Source organism: Photinus pyralis, unplaced genomic scaffold (genome assembly GCF_008802855.1).
Source record: "Photinus pyralis isolate 1611_PpyrPB1 unplaced genomic scaffold, Ppyr1.3 Ppyr1.4_LG6, whole genome shotgun sequence".
In the NCBI taxonomy this organism is placed as follows: domain Eukaryota; kingdom Metazoa; phylum Arthropoda; class Insecta; order Coleoptera; family Lampyridae; genus Photinus; species Photinus pyralis.
The window spans coordinates 42,783,376-42,805,195 of record NW_022170663.1 but is presented as its reverse complement, the minus strand read 5'-3'; the positions used below and the strand labels follow the sequence as shown (position 1 = coordinate 42,805,195).

The 21,820-nt window shown below is 34.9% G+C and overlaps 1 protein-coding gene across 5 annotated transcripts; it reads right to left on the bottom strand.

Moving 5' to 3' along the window:
* Positions 1-502: 502 nt before the first annotated feature.
* On the bottom strand, positions 503-19,971 carry LOC116173372. 5 transcript variants are annotated; one of them, XM_031490804.1, is made up of 9 exons: positions 19,815-19,971; positions 19,531-19,655; positions 19,334-19,482; positions 18,859-18,963; positions 9,378-10,001; positions 7,757-9,326; positions 1,863-2,005; positions 1,602-1,809; positions 503-774 (listed from the first exon to the last, which is right to left on the bottom strand). In XM_031490804.1, exons 1-9 carry the CDS (start codon positions 19,836-19,838, stop codon positions 528-530), a joined length of 3,195 nt encoding a protein of 1,064 aa, XP_031346664.1. In that variant the 5' UTR covers positions 19,839-19,971; the 3' UTR covers positions 503-527. The 5 variants fall into 5 exon arrangements, with proteins under 5 accessions (XP_031346664.1, XP_031346663.1, XP_031346667.1 ...); XM_031490803.1 differs by having other exon boundaries at positions 7,757-10,001; XM_031490807.1 differs by having other exon boundaries at positions 7,757-10,001; positions 19,708-19,837.
* Positions 19,972-21,820: the final 1,849 nt, after the last annotated feature.

Sequence of the window (21,820 nt, the reverse complement as noted above, 5' to 3'; positions counted from 1 at the left end):
AGATTTCTATACATAAATTTTAGATTATCGAAACGTTATTGGTACTTTCAAAGCAAGCAAAAAATATCATGAAGAATACATTTTTTTCATAAATCAATATTTAAAAAAAATCCCTTTTGTATACCCCATCGCTTTACATTTATTTATTTACGTTATGCATTCACATCATTACAAACAATTAATTTCAAAGTTTATTCTTGCAATGCAATTTATTTCGACTCATTTTCCGAATTTTCACTCTTAGAATTTTTGCACCTTTACATCGTGAATTGCAAGCGAAATGTTATCTATTAGATCCTTACTTTACTGCATTCATTAAACTCCGCCAATCTGTAGCTGTTTTCATAAAAAGAATGAAGTGACACTGCTTCATTTTATATAGCATACCTTAATTTTACTGATATAATGTAAACTTATTAAGGAAATGAACATTCACTAGACATATTTCAAAAAATTAAATATGAAACAAATATTGCAATAACGTTTTAACTAAATGTCTAAATATATTGCAAACGTTTATTAATAAATTATCCATGTGCTTGCGCACCACACAAACTAGTATAAGCTAAAGCATCACTTAAAAACTTCTTTAAAAAGGGTAAACCACAAGATACTCTATTCATTAATTTCTTCATTTCCCTTATATGCACTTCATTTGTTGCACCATCTCCTTCTATCCTAATTGAGTCTTTGGATATGTTGTCTAATTCGGACATATCGACATAAAATCTCCAACTACTATTTAAAATAAGGTTGACTATGTTAAACGTTCCCCTAAAACGAAACAAATTCATTTTAAAACAAACAAAAGAAACACCCCGCATGTTCGCTTATTCATTTATTGTCTCAATTCTTATATTTTCAACATGTTTCATCACAATTTCTAATGTAATTACGTATTCCATAATGAATAAGTGAACATGGCATGAAAGACATTGTAAACATGTAACGTTACCAATTAATATACAGGGTGTTAATTTTAAAACTTGCAGTCGGCCATATTTCCCCAACTAAAGATATTGAAAATCACACAAAACCGTTACGGGGGTATCGAGGGGAACCAGAATGAAGTTATGAGTGACCCCCCCCTCTTCAAAAATCCTAAATGTCAACCCCATACTTGTGACACATCGTTGGAAAGCTACTGAAAAATCCTTTCCAGTGGTACCAATAGAGTCAATATTCATCTTGACAATTTAACAAAAATGTAACAATTAACAAAAAAAAACTAAATGTTGACATTGAGGGATTTATGGCAAATTGGCCAAGAACTTCAACCTGAGCTGCTTCATTGAACAATAAACTTTACACGAACAATATAATTAATAAAACTATTGAGAACCGCTGACTCTAAGTAGTAGAAAACTATTGCTCTATTGTTTTCAAGTTCCCATAGTTTGTTTTGAGCGAATCTTGCCCGTATGAAACGGAGTTTCACATTGCATTTCAGGTGTATATTCAATACAACTATCGGTTGCGTTACAAATGACATTTAATTTACGACTTAATGACATGTTACATTGCTCAGTGTACGAACTATAAATGAAGATCGATACTATTGTCACTTACCATATTTAAGCATATAACAATCTATTACTTACATAAACTGTTTATCCAGTTTAAAGTTGTACTTCTTGGAAAATGAACAAAATTCGTTAAAAATATCTAACATCTTTTCCATGTTTATATGCACATAATCTAACAACGTCAATATGTCGTACTTCTCACCGACTCCTGATTTGATGTTCTTTTCAATGAGACGGTGCTTAAAGTGTTTATGCACCAGTAATGCAATTGGATCGGAGGTATCTGTTAACAAAATAAATTAATATATTTGGGAAACTTAAAAACTCATTTATTACCCAATATGCAGTCGTGTAGAGCACATTCGGAAACAATACCATTCATTGTGTTGAATTTTACATCCAGCCTTATAGTTTTATATAAAGTGTGTATTTGACAGAAATCTCCTTTGAGAGATTTGATTGTCCAGTAGCTTTTACTTCTAAAAAGAAACCAATAATAAAACATAGTTATAAGCATTAGATTACACAAATTTGTTATTAAACAGAAGAAATAATTACAAAAGTCTGTAATAAAAATTCTAAGGCGAACATAAGGCCTTTCTGTACACAACCCGCTACAGAGCGGACGTAAGAAAGTACGGTTCGCCTGTTATAAGTGGTCCTTGTATCGCGCGTAACGTGCCCTTTTCTGTATAAACCAGTTTAAAACAAAACAGAGTTAGTCCGTATGCGACTAAAGTAATAAAGGCGAAAAATTTACGTTTCTAGCATGGCTAATTGTTATATGTTGTTTTTAATGAATGGATATAAGAACTTGTAAAGAAAGCGTTCGGGCATACATTGACAGAGGAAAAATGTAGAAATTTGCAACTTAATTCAGGAACTTACTTGGTAAAAAAAAAGCAATGTGGTACTTCCATGTGCAGAGCTTTACTAAAAATGTACACAATCAATGAATTGTAGGAGTGAAATGTAATCAGCCCCAGTTGCACCAACAAAATTACGCCTTGTTTAAAGTTAAGTCGAACTTAAAATCTATGGCAACGATTATTAAGACAATCGTTGCTATGGTATTTAAGTGATGCTTAACTTTAAGGGATACTTAATTTTTAAGGTGCAATTGGCCCTCAGACAATTGTTAATTATATGGAGTTTGAATCCATTATAGGAATATTGCAAAGAAGAATCTTTTCATTTATATTGAATAATCGAATGGCCTACGTAATTTAATATCGCTTTTGTATATAAGTCACAAGTCTAATTTCCTCGAAATGGGTGCAACATGCCGTCGTTGGGTGGCGTGGTCCAAACAACGAATTAAATTTAATGTTGTCAAAATTACACATTGTGCTTACTTATGATTAATTAAAATTGAGCCCTTGTGAATGCGTTCGATCATCAATTTTTTGTAATTGGAGTTAAGGTTACCAATTACGCAAGCTACTAGGAAATTAGATTAAATTTAACTAGCCGAAGGGATCCTTTTGATTGCTTCTCTTATAACCGACTTATATTTTAATTTTACCACTTCATGAATATGCATTGAAGTCCTTCAAAGGAAGTTCTACTGGTTTAAGTTGATTTTGGAATGTTGACTGCGCTTGAGAGACCGCAGGACTTTTCGGTCCTAATACCAGTCCGTGATTTCGTGGCCAATTGGTAGTGGAGTACTGCAATTTATGCGCTCGCTTGTAAGTAGATCGAAAATTAAGGGCCTCAGGCAAGGAAAAAGAAGTTGGCATACGGCTTCACACTCACCAACTCCTAGGTATCCAGCTTTGGTGACCGTGAAACTTAAATGGCATACAAAGCCAATAAATTCTGACCCAAAAGATGAAGGGTCAGTGATGTCGTTGCAGGAGGCTTCTCGCGGTAAAGTGGAAAGGTGGTGCCGTTAGTTTAGGGCATGCCACCATTGTCTACGTTCGAAGAAACCTAACACGGTTTCAGGCACCACGGTGTGCTAATGTCACAATAGCTTAGAACCTGTGACATCTGGTTGTATTGTCTATCAGGCATTGTGATTTAAAGAATAAAGCTTTAAAGATGCCGTGATGTTTTTAATTTGTCTCTGTGATACTTCAAATAAAAGATGCGACAGATGACGACCTCTAAAATTGTAACTTAAAATACTACAAGACACAATGTAAAATCTAGGGTCTTAACACGATCATTTAGGGCCGGTTTTACAATTACACTTTTACGCAGAATAAGACATCCTTGGAATAACTGCCATAGCAACATGTATCTCATTGGTTGACACAATTGTAACCAACGCAACCGTCGACATTTATTCTAGGTATAGCTTATTCTTGGTATATACCTTCATTGTAGAATCAGCCCTTAGGAGATCTCACTCTGAGTGAAGGTGAGTGGTATAATAATCAACCCTGTCTCATTACAGTACCTTAGTACCTATCTGTTATAATTTTTGACATGTCAATTCTACTCTAAAAATTTGAAGATGCAAGGGTCCATTCGAAAATTCATATCTTGAAAAAGTTGCAGGGGCTTGGGCTGGGCTCCAAGTTAGTAATCAAAAAATGTCAAAAACTTTAGTGTTTAGCGCAATTGCAGTTACTTTCTCTGTCCGTCCGCCCAAGGCCTTAACTACTATGTTTTTAATATATTTAGTTCGTTCTTTCTGAATTCAGTATGTAGCTCTGGCATCTGAGCCAAGAAAAATATTGAAGATCAATATGCGCATGCACAGACTGCCCAATATCAGCTTTCTTATTTAATAATGTTTTGTTGAAATTTTAATCGTCTAGTCGAGACAAACACACCGCATATTGTCACGAAAGTGATTTTTCAGCCCAGGAAGAGTCCATCAACACCACCTATTATGTACGTGCCACACCCTGAGGGAAATCGCCGATCTTCAACGTCGGAAGATACACATTATATATCGATGGACCAAGTGATGTGAATAAGTGAAAAACAATATAGTGATAAAGACACCTTGAGACCAATTGTGAGTAACTTTAAAACTAATTAGTGATACTTACCTAATGCGAGTACGTTTAAATCACAAATGAACTATAAAAAAGTCGTTTTTGGTAGACCCGGATACTTGCATATCTTACAGTGATAATTAAAAAAAAAACTGCGGTTAAGACATTTTTGGTGATAAACATTTGTTCATTTCCTTACTGTAAAACATGATTGTATAGTATGGTTTATTTGTATATAGTTTAGTATATACAGGATGGATAAATAGACTGGAAATGTCCTGGAACATCCTGGAAATTCCACTCTATTTTTCACCTTTTACGTTAGCAAGTAAGATTGAGTATTTACCCTCAGTAAATACAAGTCAATTCCTGAGGTCAGGAATTTCTGTGGGAGGAGGCAAATGTCACGAAAGTGATTTTTCTAAATTAATAATCTATCAATTATTAGGTATAATGATTCATGCAAAACCTTAGCTATTATCTTAACTACAATTTGCAATCAATATATTAGGAAACAGTCACGGATATGACAACCCCCATAGGGATTTCTGAGCCTACGAATCAGGAAACATTGGTTAGCTGCATTGCGTTAGTTCCGATTTCTCACAACCCATACAAAGGCTGCGGTTAATTAAAGTCCTGGATGTAAGAATTTCCATTGAACAGGGGCGTGAGATTTCCGACCTAATTGCGGCGGCGGGCACCAATAAATAGACGATCCAAGTCTCTTAAGGGGATCAGTCATCAGCCATCAAAATCAGTGATCAGTAGTTAGTACTTAGTGACACAATGACAGATTACATGTAAGTACATTTTTTTATGTTTAAATAAATAATTCAATAACTACATCTTAACATGACTTATTGATTTCGGTTGAAAGTCACACACCTCTGGCTATGCTGAGTGCTAAAACCAGAGCTACCAAACCCCCTAGTGTGACAATATAGTAAAAATCATATGTGCGCATGCGCAGACTGTGCACTGCCAACTTTCTTTTTTATGGAGATATTTCTTTGAAATTTCAACAAAAGATGCTTTTAGTAAAAACAAACACGTATCGTATATTGTAAACATAAGATTAATGTGCGCATGCGCAGGATTCGTAATATCAACTGTCTTATTTATCGAGATATCTTTTCGAAATTTTGACCATAGATTTAGTAAAGAAAAACATACCAATAACCTTTTGGGAAGTACTGATAAAATCATGGAAAATGCTCTAACGTTACTCGCCTTAGGGCGAAACCTTTTTACTTATTCAAATTGCAACTACTATTAAATTTTACGGTCACTATTAACATTCTGTATGCATATGTCCCGTAGTTATTGAGTATTCTTATTTTTCATTACGTATGGTAGGCTTTGGAAGCAATTGTTTTATTTGGAATGTCCTTCGAATCAAATGTCAATCAGTGTTAACCATTATCCACATGGTGCATCTACATCTACATTCATTTCTGGCATTAGTAATAGTATTTGCAATTTGACAAACTGAAGTTTTTGATATTTTTTTATTGCTAACTTTGCAGCCTTGGAAACTTTTTCAAGACTTTCGGCGGTCACTCAAGAAATCCCTTAGACTTTAAGAATTCGATTACAAGAAAAGAGCACTCACTTATCTTGAACGGTTTAAGAGATGAATTTTTGAATGGACTCTTGCATCTTCAAATTTTTTACATTTAAATTATCTTCAAAAATTGACATGTCAAAATCTATGACAGATAAGTACTTAAATATTAATTGTGCTGAATTCGGAATAAAATAGCGCATTTAGAAAAAAAAAAATAGAAAATGGTATGTTTCTATTTTAAAAAAACCACCGGTATTTACGGAAGAGGTGCCATTTGGAAATTATTTTATTTCAATTCGAAATGGTCGATTATGCGGTTGTAAACCAAATTTCATGGGAATGGGCTATGTAAATTTCCGTGTATAGTATGGTTTCTAAAAAAAGTTCAATTTTTGGAACTTATGACTTTCCCTTTTTTGGTTGGCTATAATGGGTGTTAACAGTGCTCAAAGATTTGGGAGCTGAGTCGTGGATCTTGTACTGAGTGTTGTTTGAAGGGGGCGCCAACCTGTCTTAAACCAACTTGCCCAATGACAGGTAATCGGACAAGCTCATAACGTAATGCAAAAACCGATCCTATTATTAATTTATTTAAACAGGTAATTGACTCGGTAGGTAAGTATAACTTGACGATGATATCGATAACGTAATTTTTGTGTTTCAGATGAATGATCATTCAACGGACTTCAATATTGGGCTGATAACTCTAACTAACAATTGACAATTTAAGGACAGCACAACATTATCAATTAATTCTAGGATGGACAATTAATAATAGACAAATATGCTTAATTTAAACAAATAAACTTGACATCTCCTTTCAAATTTTGTTATCTCAAACCTCAGAGCATTGTGTGAACCATTATCCACATGGACAGCACGTACATACAGGTGGACGGTGGGATGGCGGCTTATCACCATAGAATTAAAATCTTATCATCAGGAACAGCGCTTGGTATTCCGCAGTTACTTGTGCAGGTAATAAATTTGCGTCCCACGTGACGTCAGGGGCGGCTACTATATATTTTTTCCAATTTCCAGTACTTAGGGGTAAGAGCCCTAAAAGGTAACGCGTACGCTAATATGACGAATATTCCAAATTAATAGCTTACTTAAGGTGACAAACGGCTCTTGAAAGAATTTTAGACAACCATTGAAATGTAGATTAAGTTATTGCCTAATTAGGTTTGTACCGGAATAATTGCACGTAGTATAGGTAGGTAACCAAAATCCTAAAATTATTTACTGTCAATAAATTAATTTTACATTCAGTAACTCACGCGTTATTTTCGCTACCTAGCCCCACTGACTTAAATAAGTCTCGAATCACAACGTTAATTATTATGTCCGTGGGAACGTTTCTTTTCTACGACCGCCATTCGCCTTTTTCTTGGTCCCGCTCAAAAATCCCTCTTATCATAAGTTGTGTATACATGCATGCGCTCTTACATCAGACATAGTGTCCTCTATTGGTTACACTATTTAACCGTTCCCGCCTCATTTAAAAAGAATAAATTGTTCATAAACATAATCCACAATTTCTGCAAATTTAGAACGCTACAAACTTTTGAAGATGTACCCCTAAACGACGAAACCTTTTTTTACCATTAGCACTTGTGAGAAAAAAAGCATAAATCTTTCCAGGGCAAACTGGCGATTGCATTCTTTCAATTTTGTGTATGCTACGATTAAAAGAAAATAATTACCTTTTACACTTTCTTCTGATTTGTTCCTCATAGCTTAAAATTTCGATGGAATTTTCTGAGAAGTCGCTACTCGTTTGAAGAGGTAGTGAATCTTCGGCCACAATACTTGATGCCCTTTTTAGTACAATTCGCGAGTGACGGTCTTGAAATTCTTTCACCTTATGTTTTTCAGAAAACTGAGTTGCTACTTCTTCATACATTTTCAAGCAAGATTGAAATCTAGTTGTAATGCCCCTATTAGCGGCGGAATTTGTGATGCTGTCTGCTAACTCCTGCACTGAAGTTTCAATTCTTTGTGCTTCAATTTTATGACCATTCCATAATTGATTGAAATCAACGTTGTTTTCATCGGACGCTTTCGTTTGGTTTGCAATGTTTTGGATGCAAGATTGAGCCTCTTGGGTAATCAGATCGAACGTGTCTTCTGAACATTCCAGTAGTGTAATATCTTCTTGGGAGATATTTATAGATTTGCCAGTGTGACTATTTAAGTGTGTCTCTACGTCTCTAATATCAGTTGGTACTTGACTTGACATACTTTTTGACGGTTGTTTCGATACATTCGAATCTACAACGTATGTTGCTTGTAGGCCAAAACTTTTTTTCTTTCCATCTTTCATAGTTTCACGTGTGTTGTTTAATGAAGTTGGAAAGGTGTCACAACTAAAATCGCTTAAAGCCAAGACCTTGGAGTTGATAAAGGACGGATTTAGTTCACCCGTAATAATCTTTGAGAAATCGGACTGTGATTGACAATTACTCAAATTATTACAATCAGTCACAAGAGTTTCCGCAACTGTTCCTTGGACTGATTTGTTTTGGTAACAGTAATCTGGTCTCAGAGGCGACATTTGAGGAAGTGCTGTAGATTTCTCTAGCATTGACTGAGATGCAGAGATGCTTTTGCATTTGGTGTCTATACTGCACGTAAGTTCCAATTTTACATCTTCCATTTCCTTCTCTGGTTTGTTCGCTAATTCTGTACATGTGACCCCACTGATCTCACACTTTTTAACTGGTAATATTTGGCCCCCTTCTTTCTCAAGGTTTATTAGCACACCTTCCTTACATTTCTCAATCAAAATATCTGGACCAGCAGTCTGTGATTCATCTGTAGGAGCAACATTCATTGAATTTTTAGCTGTACGATTTCCATTTGAGTCACTCAGTTCTTTTATTGGAATTGTTTGATCAATTTCCAAATCTGTTTGAAACGAATGCAGTTGACGTGATCTGTTAGCCGCCGTGTTTGCAAAATGCAGTCGAGGTATTTGACAAGCTAAACCAACAGTTTGTGATTCATCAGTGGTTGCAGCATCCATTAAATTCTTAACTTCACCACTACAAACTATACAATTTCCATTCGAGTTATCTACCGAGATCTTCAATGGTATAGCAATTCCATCACGACTTAAGTTTAATTTACTCCGTGCTGTTATTGGAATTGTTTGGTCTATTTCCATATCCGACTGAAATGAGTACACTTCAACACCCCCATCGGCCTGTGCATTATCAAATGAGTTTAAATCACACTGTACCTTCAATGATGAATGATGCAGTTTATTTTTTTCTGCAAAAACCTGCCCTTTAATATAATCTACATTTAAGTTTACCAACAGACTTGTTTTGTCATTCTCTCCACTTGATTGAACTGACTGGAGTTCGCAACAAGTTTCGCCCAACTTTGTAATTTCATTCTGAACATTATTGGCCGAAACTATTCCGCTTGAGTCACAGCTAATCTTCGAAGACGAACAAAGATTGCTGAGTGACACATTCTGAGTCAGTTCTATGTTTACAGAACCTTCTACATTGGTCTTATCTTTGAATTGATAATCAGTCATGGGAACTGTTTGTTCCATCATTGATGGTGATGAATTACATGGTACAAGAGACTCCTCACCAATTCCTCCTGTCAAGTCCATACTAGTACTGTCTGTAATCGATCTGTTAACCACCAGAGGCATTTTTGGAAAATTAAGATGGGGTATTTGACAAGTGTATTCAATGTTGGCATCGTATAACGTTACATTCTTGCAATTTTTCACTTTATTGGGGTTCTCGGCAGCCACACATTGCGTATAATCCATAGCTTCATTTATTGGTAGCGTTATATTTCGAACGTTTTGAAACGTTACAGCTCTAGTCAATTCCATGTCGCTATTGTTTAAAACAGTTTTATTGCCCATAAATTGCACACTTGACAGTGCTAATACTTTTCGGTTTCCTTTATTTGAAGAATGAACTAAAAATAAAAAAACTAATTATAATTTTAATTAAACAGTGTAGGATGATAGTTATAAATTGTATGGGTCGAGGGAACGCCAATAGTCGATTTAGGCTGTTAAACTAGCGCAGAGATTAAGTGATTTCTAGTAAACAAAATAGTAAATGTAGCGCTATGTAAAAATATGTGAAACTTTTGTATTGTGCAATAGTAAAACTTTATTTCTGTTACATTTTCGAGTTGAATTTTTCATCCCTCCCCAAGCTCTGTGGTAAAAAGATCTTATCATTTGACTAAAGAAGATGACAAACCCTATAATACTGTAGGTAATACTGTAATAGTCCAGTCGACATGTAGTTTCAGGTAGAAAAGATGTCAGCACTTAGATCACGTAAACATTTGCAGGTTTTTAACGCATTTTTTAACGAAGTTGGGTGCGCTATTACAGCCACTTTCTCTGCCCGCTCGTCCGTGGCCTTACCTACTCCTACAGTTTTCAATTCATTTAGTTTGTTCTTTTTGAATTTCAGTTCGGTAGCTTATGTTATTAGTAAATGCAAACATGTTGCATATAATAACAAGTTAAAAAGTAATTGTAAACGATTTACAGAAAGCGCAATTCCACTTGCATTCATTTCCCATTTGTAAGATGCAACTTCTGTTAAAATCGTAAAAATCCGGCCACAAATATGAAAGATAGCGTTGCACATGTGCAATCCATTTTTGACGTCCTACTTCAATTTCCGTATATAAGAACAATTACATTTCAATGCTTTCCTAAATAAGAAAGTTGGAACTGCGCATGCGCAAATCTAAATTTTGAAACTAACATTAGATTTTCCTTTGTTCCAAGCGCCTACAATGGGTCGTATGAATAAAAGTAAGCAAATGCTTATACTTGCAAAATTCAAAGTAAATACTCGTAAGTGCTCCTTCGCACTGGGCGACTTAGCAGCCCTTCTAAGCAGAAGGACAGGACGCAGTGCAGCGCTGCTAAACCTTGCTAAACAGACCAGTATGAAGGGGCAGTTACGAGTATTTACTTTGAGTTTTGCAAGTATAAGCATTTGCTTACTTTTATTCATACGGCCCATTATATATCAAATTTCATTTAAATGCTTCCATAGATTAAAAAGTTGGCACTGCGCATGCGCAAAACCAAATTTTGAAACTGGCGTTAGATTTTCATTTTATCAAATTTCATTTAAATACTTTTATATATTATAAAGTTTGCAATTCGGTTTATAAATGGTCGAGATGCGAAAAGGGCACTGTAAATTTTGAATCGATTCGACTCAACTCCGAACAAAGCCATGGATTACTCGTGAAATAATATCTTCAAACCAAAAGCTAAACGACCTGTACATACTACAAAAAATGTATCCTGGTCTGAAACACCGATTTGTGGCACTGAAAGCAGCCCATAGGATTTTATTGAGAAACACAAAATTCAATTACTTCAACTCCAAGATAATGGGAGCCAGGAAAAATATTAGCAAGACGACTTGGAAAATAATCAATTCACTCACAAATCAGCGTACCAGTATTCACCAAAATATGTCCCTCAATATTGAACAATCAGTGATCGAGTCTCCCACGAAATTGGCAAACTTGTTTAATGAATTTTTCCAGACAACACCCACCAACCTAGTTGAATCTATTCCTAAGTCAGATTTCCCTCAAGCTCACATTAAAAATCATGCAAATTCCTTTTACCTATTCCCATATGCCGAGTGCGAAGTATCAGACCTCTTTAATAAACTAAATAACAACAGCTCTCCTGGCGCTGACGGTATTGCTCCTCATATACTTAAACAAGCAAAACAACCTCTTACGAAGATAGTAACTCATCTTATCAACGCATCGTTTGCGTCTGGAATATTTCCATTGTGTCTTAAAAAGTCCGGCATAATCCCTATTTTTAAAAAAGGAGACGCCTCTAGCATTTCTAATTATAGACCGATTGCTCTTAGTTCTTGCATTGGCAAACTACTGGAGCATGCTATGCTACAACGAATATCAACATATTTCGATAAACACGAATTAATCTCCGATAAACAGCATGGGTTTAGATTAGGAATGTCAACCATTACAGCGAACTTGGAACTTTACAACAATATAGTTGTCGACCTAGAAAATAAAACAGCTCCTATAGGAATCTTTTACGACCTCAGCAGAGCGTTCGACTCCGTTAACCACGATCTCCTAACTTTAAAACTGAAGAAGTATGGTATTAGAGGAATCCCGCTTTATTGGTTCGCCTCCTACTTATCTGGCAGATCTCAATTCGTACGAATACCGCATTTCTCTAAAGACTGACGAGTAAATTATCACTCCAAAGAGCTACCTATCAGAATTGGAGTACCGCAAGGAGCGATCCTATCTCCCTTCTTATTTTCGTTGTATATTAACGATCTAATTACATACCTCCCCATCAACGCAGTCACTCTTTATGCAGATGACACGACCGTCCTCGTCAGCAGCAGCCAAGGCAACATTGAAAAGGACTCCAATACCATCTCAAATGCCATGTTCAAATGGTGTACAGGAAACCAACTAATCTTAAATAGAGAAAAAACGAAATATACACGCTTTCATTCCTCAACGTCACATCAGAGTGTCCAACAATTATCCCTGAATATTGCAGGGTCAGGAATCGAATACCAGGAGAACATTAAAATTCTAGGCATCACCTTCTCCCATGATCTCAAATGGAAGTTGCACATCGAAGCTATCAGTCGAACTATCTCTAAATCTATTTATAAGCTCAGATTCCTCAGAGACGCAGTTGGCATCCCGGCACTAAAAGCTGTTTACACTGCAGATGTTGAATCCCGATTGCGTTATGGTATTATCATTTGGGGACCCAGTCCTCATGTTAATCGGGCACTACTTTACCAAAAACGTGCGATCAGAGCGATCTTCAAAGTGGCAAGTCGTACCTCATGCAGGGATCTGTTTGTCGATCTAGGCGTTCTGACTGTTATCTCTCTGTATATCCTAGAAGCCGCCACATATGTACACAAACGCAAAAGAAATTTGATTCTTGAAAACCACGCAGCACATAAATATGATACAAGATGTAACAATGTAAGACCCCCGCAACATAGACTTGCTCTCACTGCGAACAGCACGCGTTGCATGCCGATTAAAGTATATAATCACCTACCCGCTACATTGAAGATCCATCACGTCAATCTTTTTAAGAAGAAGGTCATGAATATACTAATGTTAAAACCTTACTACAGCTTACTTGAATTTTTTGAAGACACATTTTAATTTTCCAAACATGTTTTTCTTTTGCTTTGATGTTATTTTGACGATCCTGTGACGTGTTATATTTGTCTTTATAGGGAATAAAGTTATTATATTAACTTTTGGCATTGCGTATTATATGGCTACATCTATGCCCATATTGAATTTCATGCAATTCAGTTCATGACAGACAAAGGAACAGACGGACAGACCAACAGACAGACAGCAATACAAAACTATAAGGATCGTTAATAAACGGCAAAAGTGTAAAATTATGGAACATGTAAAAAACGGTATTTTGGTTTTTTAAAATAACTTTTTTAGTAATACGCAGAAAAAATGCCTTCCTTGGTGCAAGCCTCGACACCATAACGAACCAAATAGCGAAAAAAGTAGAACAATAGCTCTTAAGATAAAGAACTAGTAGCGTCTCAACGAACGAGCGGACGGACAAAGTGGTCACAATTGCGCATTTTTTTAATTTTTGTGGAAATGCGCTAAAAATTGGTTGTGTGCATGCGCAGATTGCGAAATTCTAACTTCTTATTTGTGGATACGTATATTTTTTTCAAATTTTAACCAAAGATGCTTTTAGTAAAGACAAATTTCGCATATAGCAAAAATGAAATATGCGCATGCGCAGACCGCCCAATGCTACCTTTTTCATTTCTGGACATATTTTTTGAAATTTTAATCAAAGGTGCTTCTACTAAAGGCAAATATACTGCATATGGTAAAACTCAGTCGGGCGCTTGCAAAGACTGCTAAATACCAACTTTGTTATTTATGAAGATATTTCGTTGACATTTTAACAACAGACCCTTTTAGTAAAGATAAACATATGCAAATAGCATAAATAAATCACGTATTTAAATTTATGTTACAGTTAGGCATGGGAATTTTTTTCGATATATCGATAGGTATCGATAGTTATTCGATATATCGATAACTATCGATACTTATCGATAAGTATCGATATATCGATACCTATCGATATGTCGATAACTATTGATATATCGATATGTCGATAACTATCGATATATCGATATGTCGGTAACTATCGATATATTGATATGTCGATAACTATCGATATATCGATATGTCGATAACTATCGATATGTAGATAACTATCGATATATCGATATGTCGATAACTATCGATATATCGATATGTCGATAACTATTGATATATCGATATGTCGATAACTATCGATATGTCGATAACTATCGATATGTCGATAACTATCGATATGTCGATAACTATCGATATGTCGATAACTATCGATATATCGATATGTCGATAACTATCGATATATCGATATGTCGATAACTATTGATATATCGATATGTCGATAACTATTGGTACGATAAAATTATGTTATTGTTGAGATTTCAACGAGCGCTACTATTTTTATTAATAAAATCCATTTTCGGGTTTACTCTCGTGTAAATTTACTATTTTTAGTTGCTCGACGTTTCGGAAACTTAACTTTGCTCCCTTTCTCAAAAGAAGCGCTACGTCACATCATCATCCATGCCAAATAAACGCAGTAATAAAATCTTTAGAAAATAGATCTTTTCGTCTTACTGACGATTGCTCAAAAAAAGAAGCACTTCAAAAGCTTGAACAAAATGTTGCATCAAAATGGCTACTCTTTAGATAAAATAAAGAAGACAATCAAAGGGTGTAATCATGGCCTATGTATCGGTATCTGATTGATGGTTACAGAGGACCAGTCATAAAAAAACAGAAAAAGCTAAGAACACTTCAAATTTAGATATACAGTTTCAATTGATTGACATTTACGAAATCTAACAAAAAACTCTTGATAAAGGTAGCAAAGAAACGGCGAGTAACTATTAATAGTCACTTTACACCAGAATAAACCGGAAAATGGATTTTATTAATAAAACTCGATAAGATAACTATCCCTGTCGATAACTATCGATACGTCGAATATTTCTCTCAAATGAGGCGTGCAATTACCGCTTAATTACAGCGGTAATTGCATTGTAGAAAGCTAAAGAGCACTGCGATAATTGCACAGTTAATATGGTAACTCCATTAAAGTTGCAAGAACTGCATTGGGTTATTTTCATATTTTGTTAAAAGAGCCCTCTTGTCTTGTCGGGCTCTTTCGCCAAAATATAAAAGTAAACTCATGCAGTTTTAGACACGCTTTCAAAAAAATTATCGGTAATATTATATCGATACCTATATATTAAAAACTATCGCCATAACGAGAACTATCGATATACCGAAACTTATCGATATGGCGGCAGTTATCGATCTTTCGATAGTTATCGGTGTATCGATAACCATCGATATTTCGATAATTATCGGCATATCGATAAGTAAAATATATCGATAGGTAAGTACCCGATACTTATCGATAGGTGAAAACAGTTATCGCCCATCCCTAGTTACAGTACAATAAAAACACAAAAGCGAAAACGTCGGAAGACGATCGATGAAGAAATGAAAGCAGCTTGTCAACCATTACCAAAAATTTGGACCGCCTTTTCTCATTTCTCATTAAATACCCCTTTTGTATTTTAAAATTAAATTTCCCGATTTCGTATGTGTATTTTGAACATTAGTCCAAGCTATATAATATTTTTTAACAAAAGAAATTAGTTACCGGAAATTGGGGAAAAATAATTAAAACAGCTGAATTTTTCCGCGGGTGAAATAACGGGGGTTGAAAGGGGTGGAAACTGGTATTTTGCAATTTGTGACAAAACTATGTATTAATCTTAGGCGAAAATGTTCAATATAAAAGTTAAGAACTATGTTTTTTTTTTACCGACTTGGTCAATGCCACATACTTTGGTCTACGATCTAATAAAGTTATTATTATTATTATTAAAAAAAATTATTATTATAGAGAATAAAAAAATGAACAACTTTTGTATCTGCACTATTTACACATAACCTCCAATTTTCCTAGAAAAACCGGAAAAACCATGTCCATGATAAATCGTCGTCAATAAGGGTACCTAAAAACTTGGTATACTGGCTGACGTTAGGAGTGGAAGACATAATTTCTTGCTTGGATTTACCAAAATACATACAGACAGTTTTGTTAGTTTAGCACTAATTGATTCGAGTTACACCAGTTTTTAAATTTTTCATTTGCAGTTTGAGCTGTTAGCTTTAAATCCAAGAGGGAGTCTCTTGCTACCACAATGGTTGTGTCGTCAGCATAACTAATGATTTTGCCACTTTTCACATGAGTATTTAAGTCTGTCACGTATAGTAAATATATCAGAGGGCCCAGTATCGATCCTTGGGCGACGCCTAGATTAACCTTAAATTTGTTTGAGTGTACACTGTCAATGTCCACGTATAACTGTCTGTTTGATAGGAATGAGTTAATCCATTCAAGAAATTGACCTCTAATTCCTAGTTGGTCTAACTTGTAACAGGTGTTATCACTTTTGATTGTATCAAATGCACGACTAAATTCGTCAGCCAAGAATTATACTGTTCTAAATCCACTTTTTGTAGTTTTAAGAAAATCAACTTCAAAGATGGACATTAAGATATTGACATACCTTACTGGCTGAACACTAGTATTTTTATTTTAGGTACATGTTTCCACTGCTAGAATAATACTAAAGGTATGACATCAAAACTCTACATAGATTTCAGCTGTAAAACAAAAAACAAATTGGATATAGGACATTCTACATGAAATTTTATGAAAAGTAAGGATATAGAACACTTTAAGCAGAATTTATTTGTTAAGATTCAACGTGATAAAAGAACCAATCATCTGAAATTTTTAATATATTGTTATAATAAAAGTAAACAAAACCCTGACAAAATAATAGGCGATTATAGTGATACTTCACGTTCTTTTATTTGTTAGGTTCTTTAATTTTTTTGCATTCTTTTTCTGTTTTGTTCTTGGACAACAGAATTTTGTAGAATTCTTGCTCATTTTTTGGCATTTGCGGCAACATTTCCTGCAACGCGTTTGCCTTTGTATCTGATATCCCCACATTCGTTACACGGATATTGCACAAAGTAATTATGGTAGAAAACTACCATACAATAAGTAGGATATAGAACAAATTCAAGCGCGCCAGATTTCTAAGAGGGTATAGAACAGTATAATCCTTCGGAATTGTATTTTGTCTCGGATATAGAACACACTAACTCTGCTATCGAATAAGATAGCTTTAATATTTTAACGGATATAGAACAAGTATATTTTTCTGCATCCAATGGTGATTATATCTCATTTTCGGCCAAAAGTGGATATAGAACAATATAATTCTTGGTTGACGTAATGTCAAAAAGTTGCATAGAGATAAACTTTTTGGTGTCGAATTGTGTGTCAAGAGATCAAATGATGCGGTTTCTGTTGACTTACCCGATCTGAACCCATGCTGGCGGGTGGTAGAATTTTAAGCTTTGTTATAAAAGACGTTATCCGGTTGAAGACAATTTTTTCTAATATTTTAGAGAATACGCTCAATAACGAAATTGGTCGGTAATTTTCGATTTGCGTAGGATCTCCCTTCTTCAAAACCGCGACAACACGCGCTGTTTTTAGTGTTTAGTGTTCTTTTTAGAACTCATAATTCCTGCAAATTATAGATCAACAGGCCCAGCTTAATCCCATCAGCTGCAAAACAGGCAGGAAGGTTAGTGAACAAAAACAAATTGTTCAGGAAGCAAAAGAATTCGATTTTACTTCGAATTGCTTTCATTGCGGTAAAAATGCAGAAAAAAGAAATAATAAAGATGTTTTAGTTAAGGCAGTTGGGCACTACACTAAGGCACTAGGAAACAAAAGAAAATATTTTAGCAACATTAAAGAGGAGAGAAAAGACAGATTTCAAAAACTTTTCATTAGCGCGGACCCAAAACGTTAATTTAGTTGCAAAAAAAGCTATTTACCTACTGTCAAAAACGGTATATCTTAAAACTGTTCCCCCAGTTCTTGCCGCTTTTCTTAAAATTTTTTTTGGGGATATTTTTTGTTTTTGATTATTAAAATGTAAGTCCTTACGAAACTTTTGCTACCCCGCGCACCTTTGTACGACGAAAAAAAATAGATTTTTCATCCCCTTGAAAAAGAGGTGGTTTTTTTCAGAAATCGTGAGATCTTGGAAACGGTTCGACTTTACGGGCCCAAAAAATTATCTCCTCTTTTATCATACAACAAACTATATTTACTGCAAATTTCAAACCCCTACGACTTTTTTCGCAAAATTAAGAATAAAAAACGAAAGAAACAGTTTTTCCAGTTTTTCTACGAAAATTGGAGGTTATGTGAAAATAGTGCAGATACAAAAGTTGCTCATTTTTTTAATCTCGATAACTTTTACATTAAACATTTTCCTCTAAAATTAATAGTTTTGCCACAATTTGCCAAACACCACTTTCCACTCCTTTCAACCTCCGTGATTTCACCCGCGGAAAAATTCAGCTGTTTTAATTATTTTTTCCCAATTTCTATTCATTTCACCTGCCTGAAAAACCCGGTTTCGCCCGGTAACTAATTTTTTTTGAAAATAAATTATTTTACAGCTATTTAGCCTGGACTACGTAAAAAGTTTGCAGAACACTGATCTAACAACATTTCAAATATATATAATATACTTACCTTTTTGCGTTTGACTATTGTTTGGAAAACTTATATTTTCCTTATCCATCCATATATTGGGTAAGTTTAAATCAAGTTGAAAATCTTCTGCATCCCCAACATGTTCTAGAAAAACACAAAATTTCTTACAAAACTGTGTTTTTGAGCAGACCTCGGAGCTGACTTTGATTGTCTCTGTATTTAGTTACTCAAATTCCCAATTTCTAAAAATTTTGATGTTTTATTAATTGTTGGTGGCCAGTAAGACTGCGCTTGTAGTATAAAATGTAACAAATAGTACCTTTCGTCATCTACAACTTTTTACATTTTATAATAAAAACACAAGTTGTGGATAAATCGTTACTAGCCACTAAGCAAAATTTCAGAAAGTTAGAAGTTGTTGCAAGAACGCGCCACATTTCTCATCTCGAACAACTGTGTTTTAGATGAAAGCGAATATTTAAAATCAAGGTTAAAATATAGTGTTTATGCATACCTTTTCTAATATCCGAATTATAACTGCCTGTTTGCCGCGCAGACAGTGTACCATGCACATTTTCAGAAGAATGCGTTGAATCTAACGTGAGCATTTCTTCGTATGTCGCATCCCATATTGTATTCTTTTCCGGGTCTATGGCAAATTGCCTACAACAATTAATTTGTAATGTACAAAATGTAATTTATATACATTACTTGATGAAATTCATACTAGCAAAACTGACTCTTCGAGAAGACGGTTTCTCTACAAAAGTTGGAGAGCTTTTATCACACTCATCGTCAGCATCTTGTTTCCGTTCAGTTTTCTCTCGTGTTTTAACCTACAAAATTTAACTTTACCATCTATACAAGCAACTATCAAGTTCAATTAACAACTAATTCCTAAGAAAAGTACATGCAGTAGTACTACGGGCATAGAAACTTGCAACGAAGGTGCTAGATAAGTTGATTGTATAAATACATCAAGAATGGTTACATACATATTCGTTTGTGCTTGGGTCCATCACGTCTTTGCCAAGCTTTTTGCTTTATCAGCAGGGCAAAGACAAACTTTAACTTTTACAAACCGTTAAAAATTCAAAATAATACCCATCAAAGACAGGTTACCACAGAATATCTACATCTGGACGTGGCTAAGTTTGCGCGATTTCGGTTGAAGCAAAAAATAGTTCCTTATTTTTCATTTGCCTATTATGTATAACTAGCACACTATAATACACACTACACAAAATTACATAAAAAAGAAAACATCAAATTTCGGTCCTTTACAAATTACACATGATGTTTAGCAACGCCATATGAGCCTTACGAATAGCATAGACTAAAAAAACCCAAGACTTTTACTGCAATGTTAATTTCTTACCGCTCTTAAAAAGGACGCAAACTATCTGAGCTTTGGGACGCAGCCACTGTATAACAACGACGCTAGTGTTTTATGTCAGTTAAAGCTAAAGAACACTGTAAAGAAAGACAAAACGCGCGCCGGATAAAAATCGGAATCTACCGAAAACGACATGTATAATTCTAACGAAAAACATCAGCTATACACATATCATGGACTTTAGTCTATGCACATATTGTTAGGGTTTGCATTTAATATAAATTAGTGCATTGAAAATTGAAAAACACTTTCGATAACTATGAACAAAACATAACCGCCCGTTTGTCGTTTCTAAGTGGTCACCCAAACTTGTACAATCACAAACAAGATCGCTTTCTGGTTACCCACTGATTTCTACCAGATTCCAATTATTTATTTCAAATTTTAGTCTAGACTAGAACTAGACTAGAACACAAGAAACCTTATCGGCATTAGGATAAAATGATGCTGGACGAATTATAAACTGTTTACATGCATGTTTCATTTCCGCATTTTGTTATATAGATCATTTGATTAATATGTACCAGTACCTACTATTTTTGTTATTCATTTATAAATAATGCCATTATGTATGTTATATTAATCCTTAGTCCATGCCACAGTCGCTTATATGTCTTCGTAAGTTGCTGCACTACTTTGTGTTTTGCACTACAAAGGCAAAGAGTACCTACTCTCTTTGACAAAGGTCATCCAATTAAAAAGTGTGTATGTTATCTAGAAATATGAATCGTGCGGTGCGAGGCAACAAATGTTCTTTTTTTAATTGTGGCAAAACGAAAAGAGACGATCCGAATTTGAGACACCACCGTTTTCCAAAGGATGAGATGATTTCCAGGAAATGGGTTGTTAAGTCAGGTCAGTTTTGGAGTGTATTAATATTAAAAGATTAAAATTAAGTACAATTACAATTCGTCATAATTTCGTAATTTTTAGCGTATTTTCCTCAAAGTGAAAAATCGCTATTGGCTGCACTTTGACGTCCGTACGTCTGTCCGTCTCACGTACTCCTAAACCACTGCATCTATTTTGGCGATATAGGGCTCATTTGAAAGGACTTGGTCCAAAGATTCCGTGCATACCCACAGGGCCGTATCTGGACAAAAATTTGGGGGGGGGGGGTTAAACCCGAGGTTAAACCATGGAATTTGATTTTGATAATAAATTAGGGATTTAAAAAAACTGTCATTTTTTAATAGGTGTATGTGTATTATATGAAAATATCAGGTTATAGAAAAAACAAACAATTTAAAATTTTACAAATAGTAATCATAGTAACAATTGAATATTTCTTTGCTTTTCCCTCGCAAAACGATTTACCACATCCTCGGTATCAATTTTAATATTTCTGTGAATGCTTAACAGAGCAAGTCCTGTTAGTCGCTCTTGACCAGTAGAATTGCGCAAATAGTCTTTCAAACGTCTTAGCGAGGAAAAGGATCGTTCTGAGGAGGCAGTAGATATTATCTTTACGCACTTTAATTACTTTGATATGACAGACAAGAATATAAGCAAACACACTCTTTATTTGTAATGCAAGTACAAAACTAAAACCGACATCGTTATCTCAAAGCAAAAAGGTACATCTTAACCACAGAACAAGTGATC

Excerpts from the sequence above, each read along its gene's own strand:
- LOC116173372 (XM_031490803.1), bottom strand. The coding sequence starts at position 19,838 with ATGGACCCAAGCACAAACGAATAT. Across the intron at positions 18,964-19,333 it reads TAATTCGGATATTAGAAAAG|AACATGTTGGGGATGCAGAA; the intron begins GTATGCATAAAC and ends GTGTTTTTCTAG. Across the intron at positions 10,002-18,858 it reads CAATAGTCAAACGCAAAAAG|TTCATTCTTCAAATAAAGGA; the intron begins GTAAGTATATTA and ends TTTTATTTTTAG.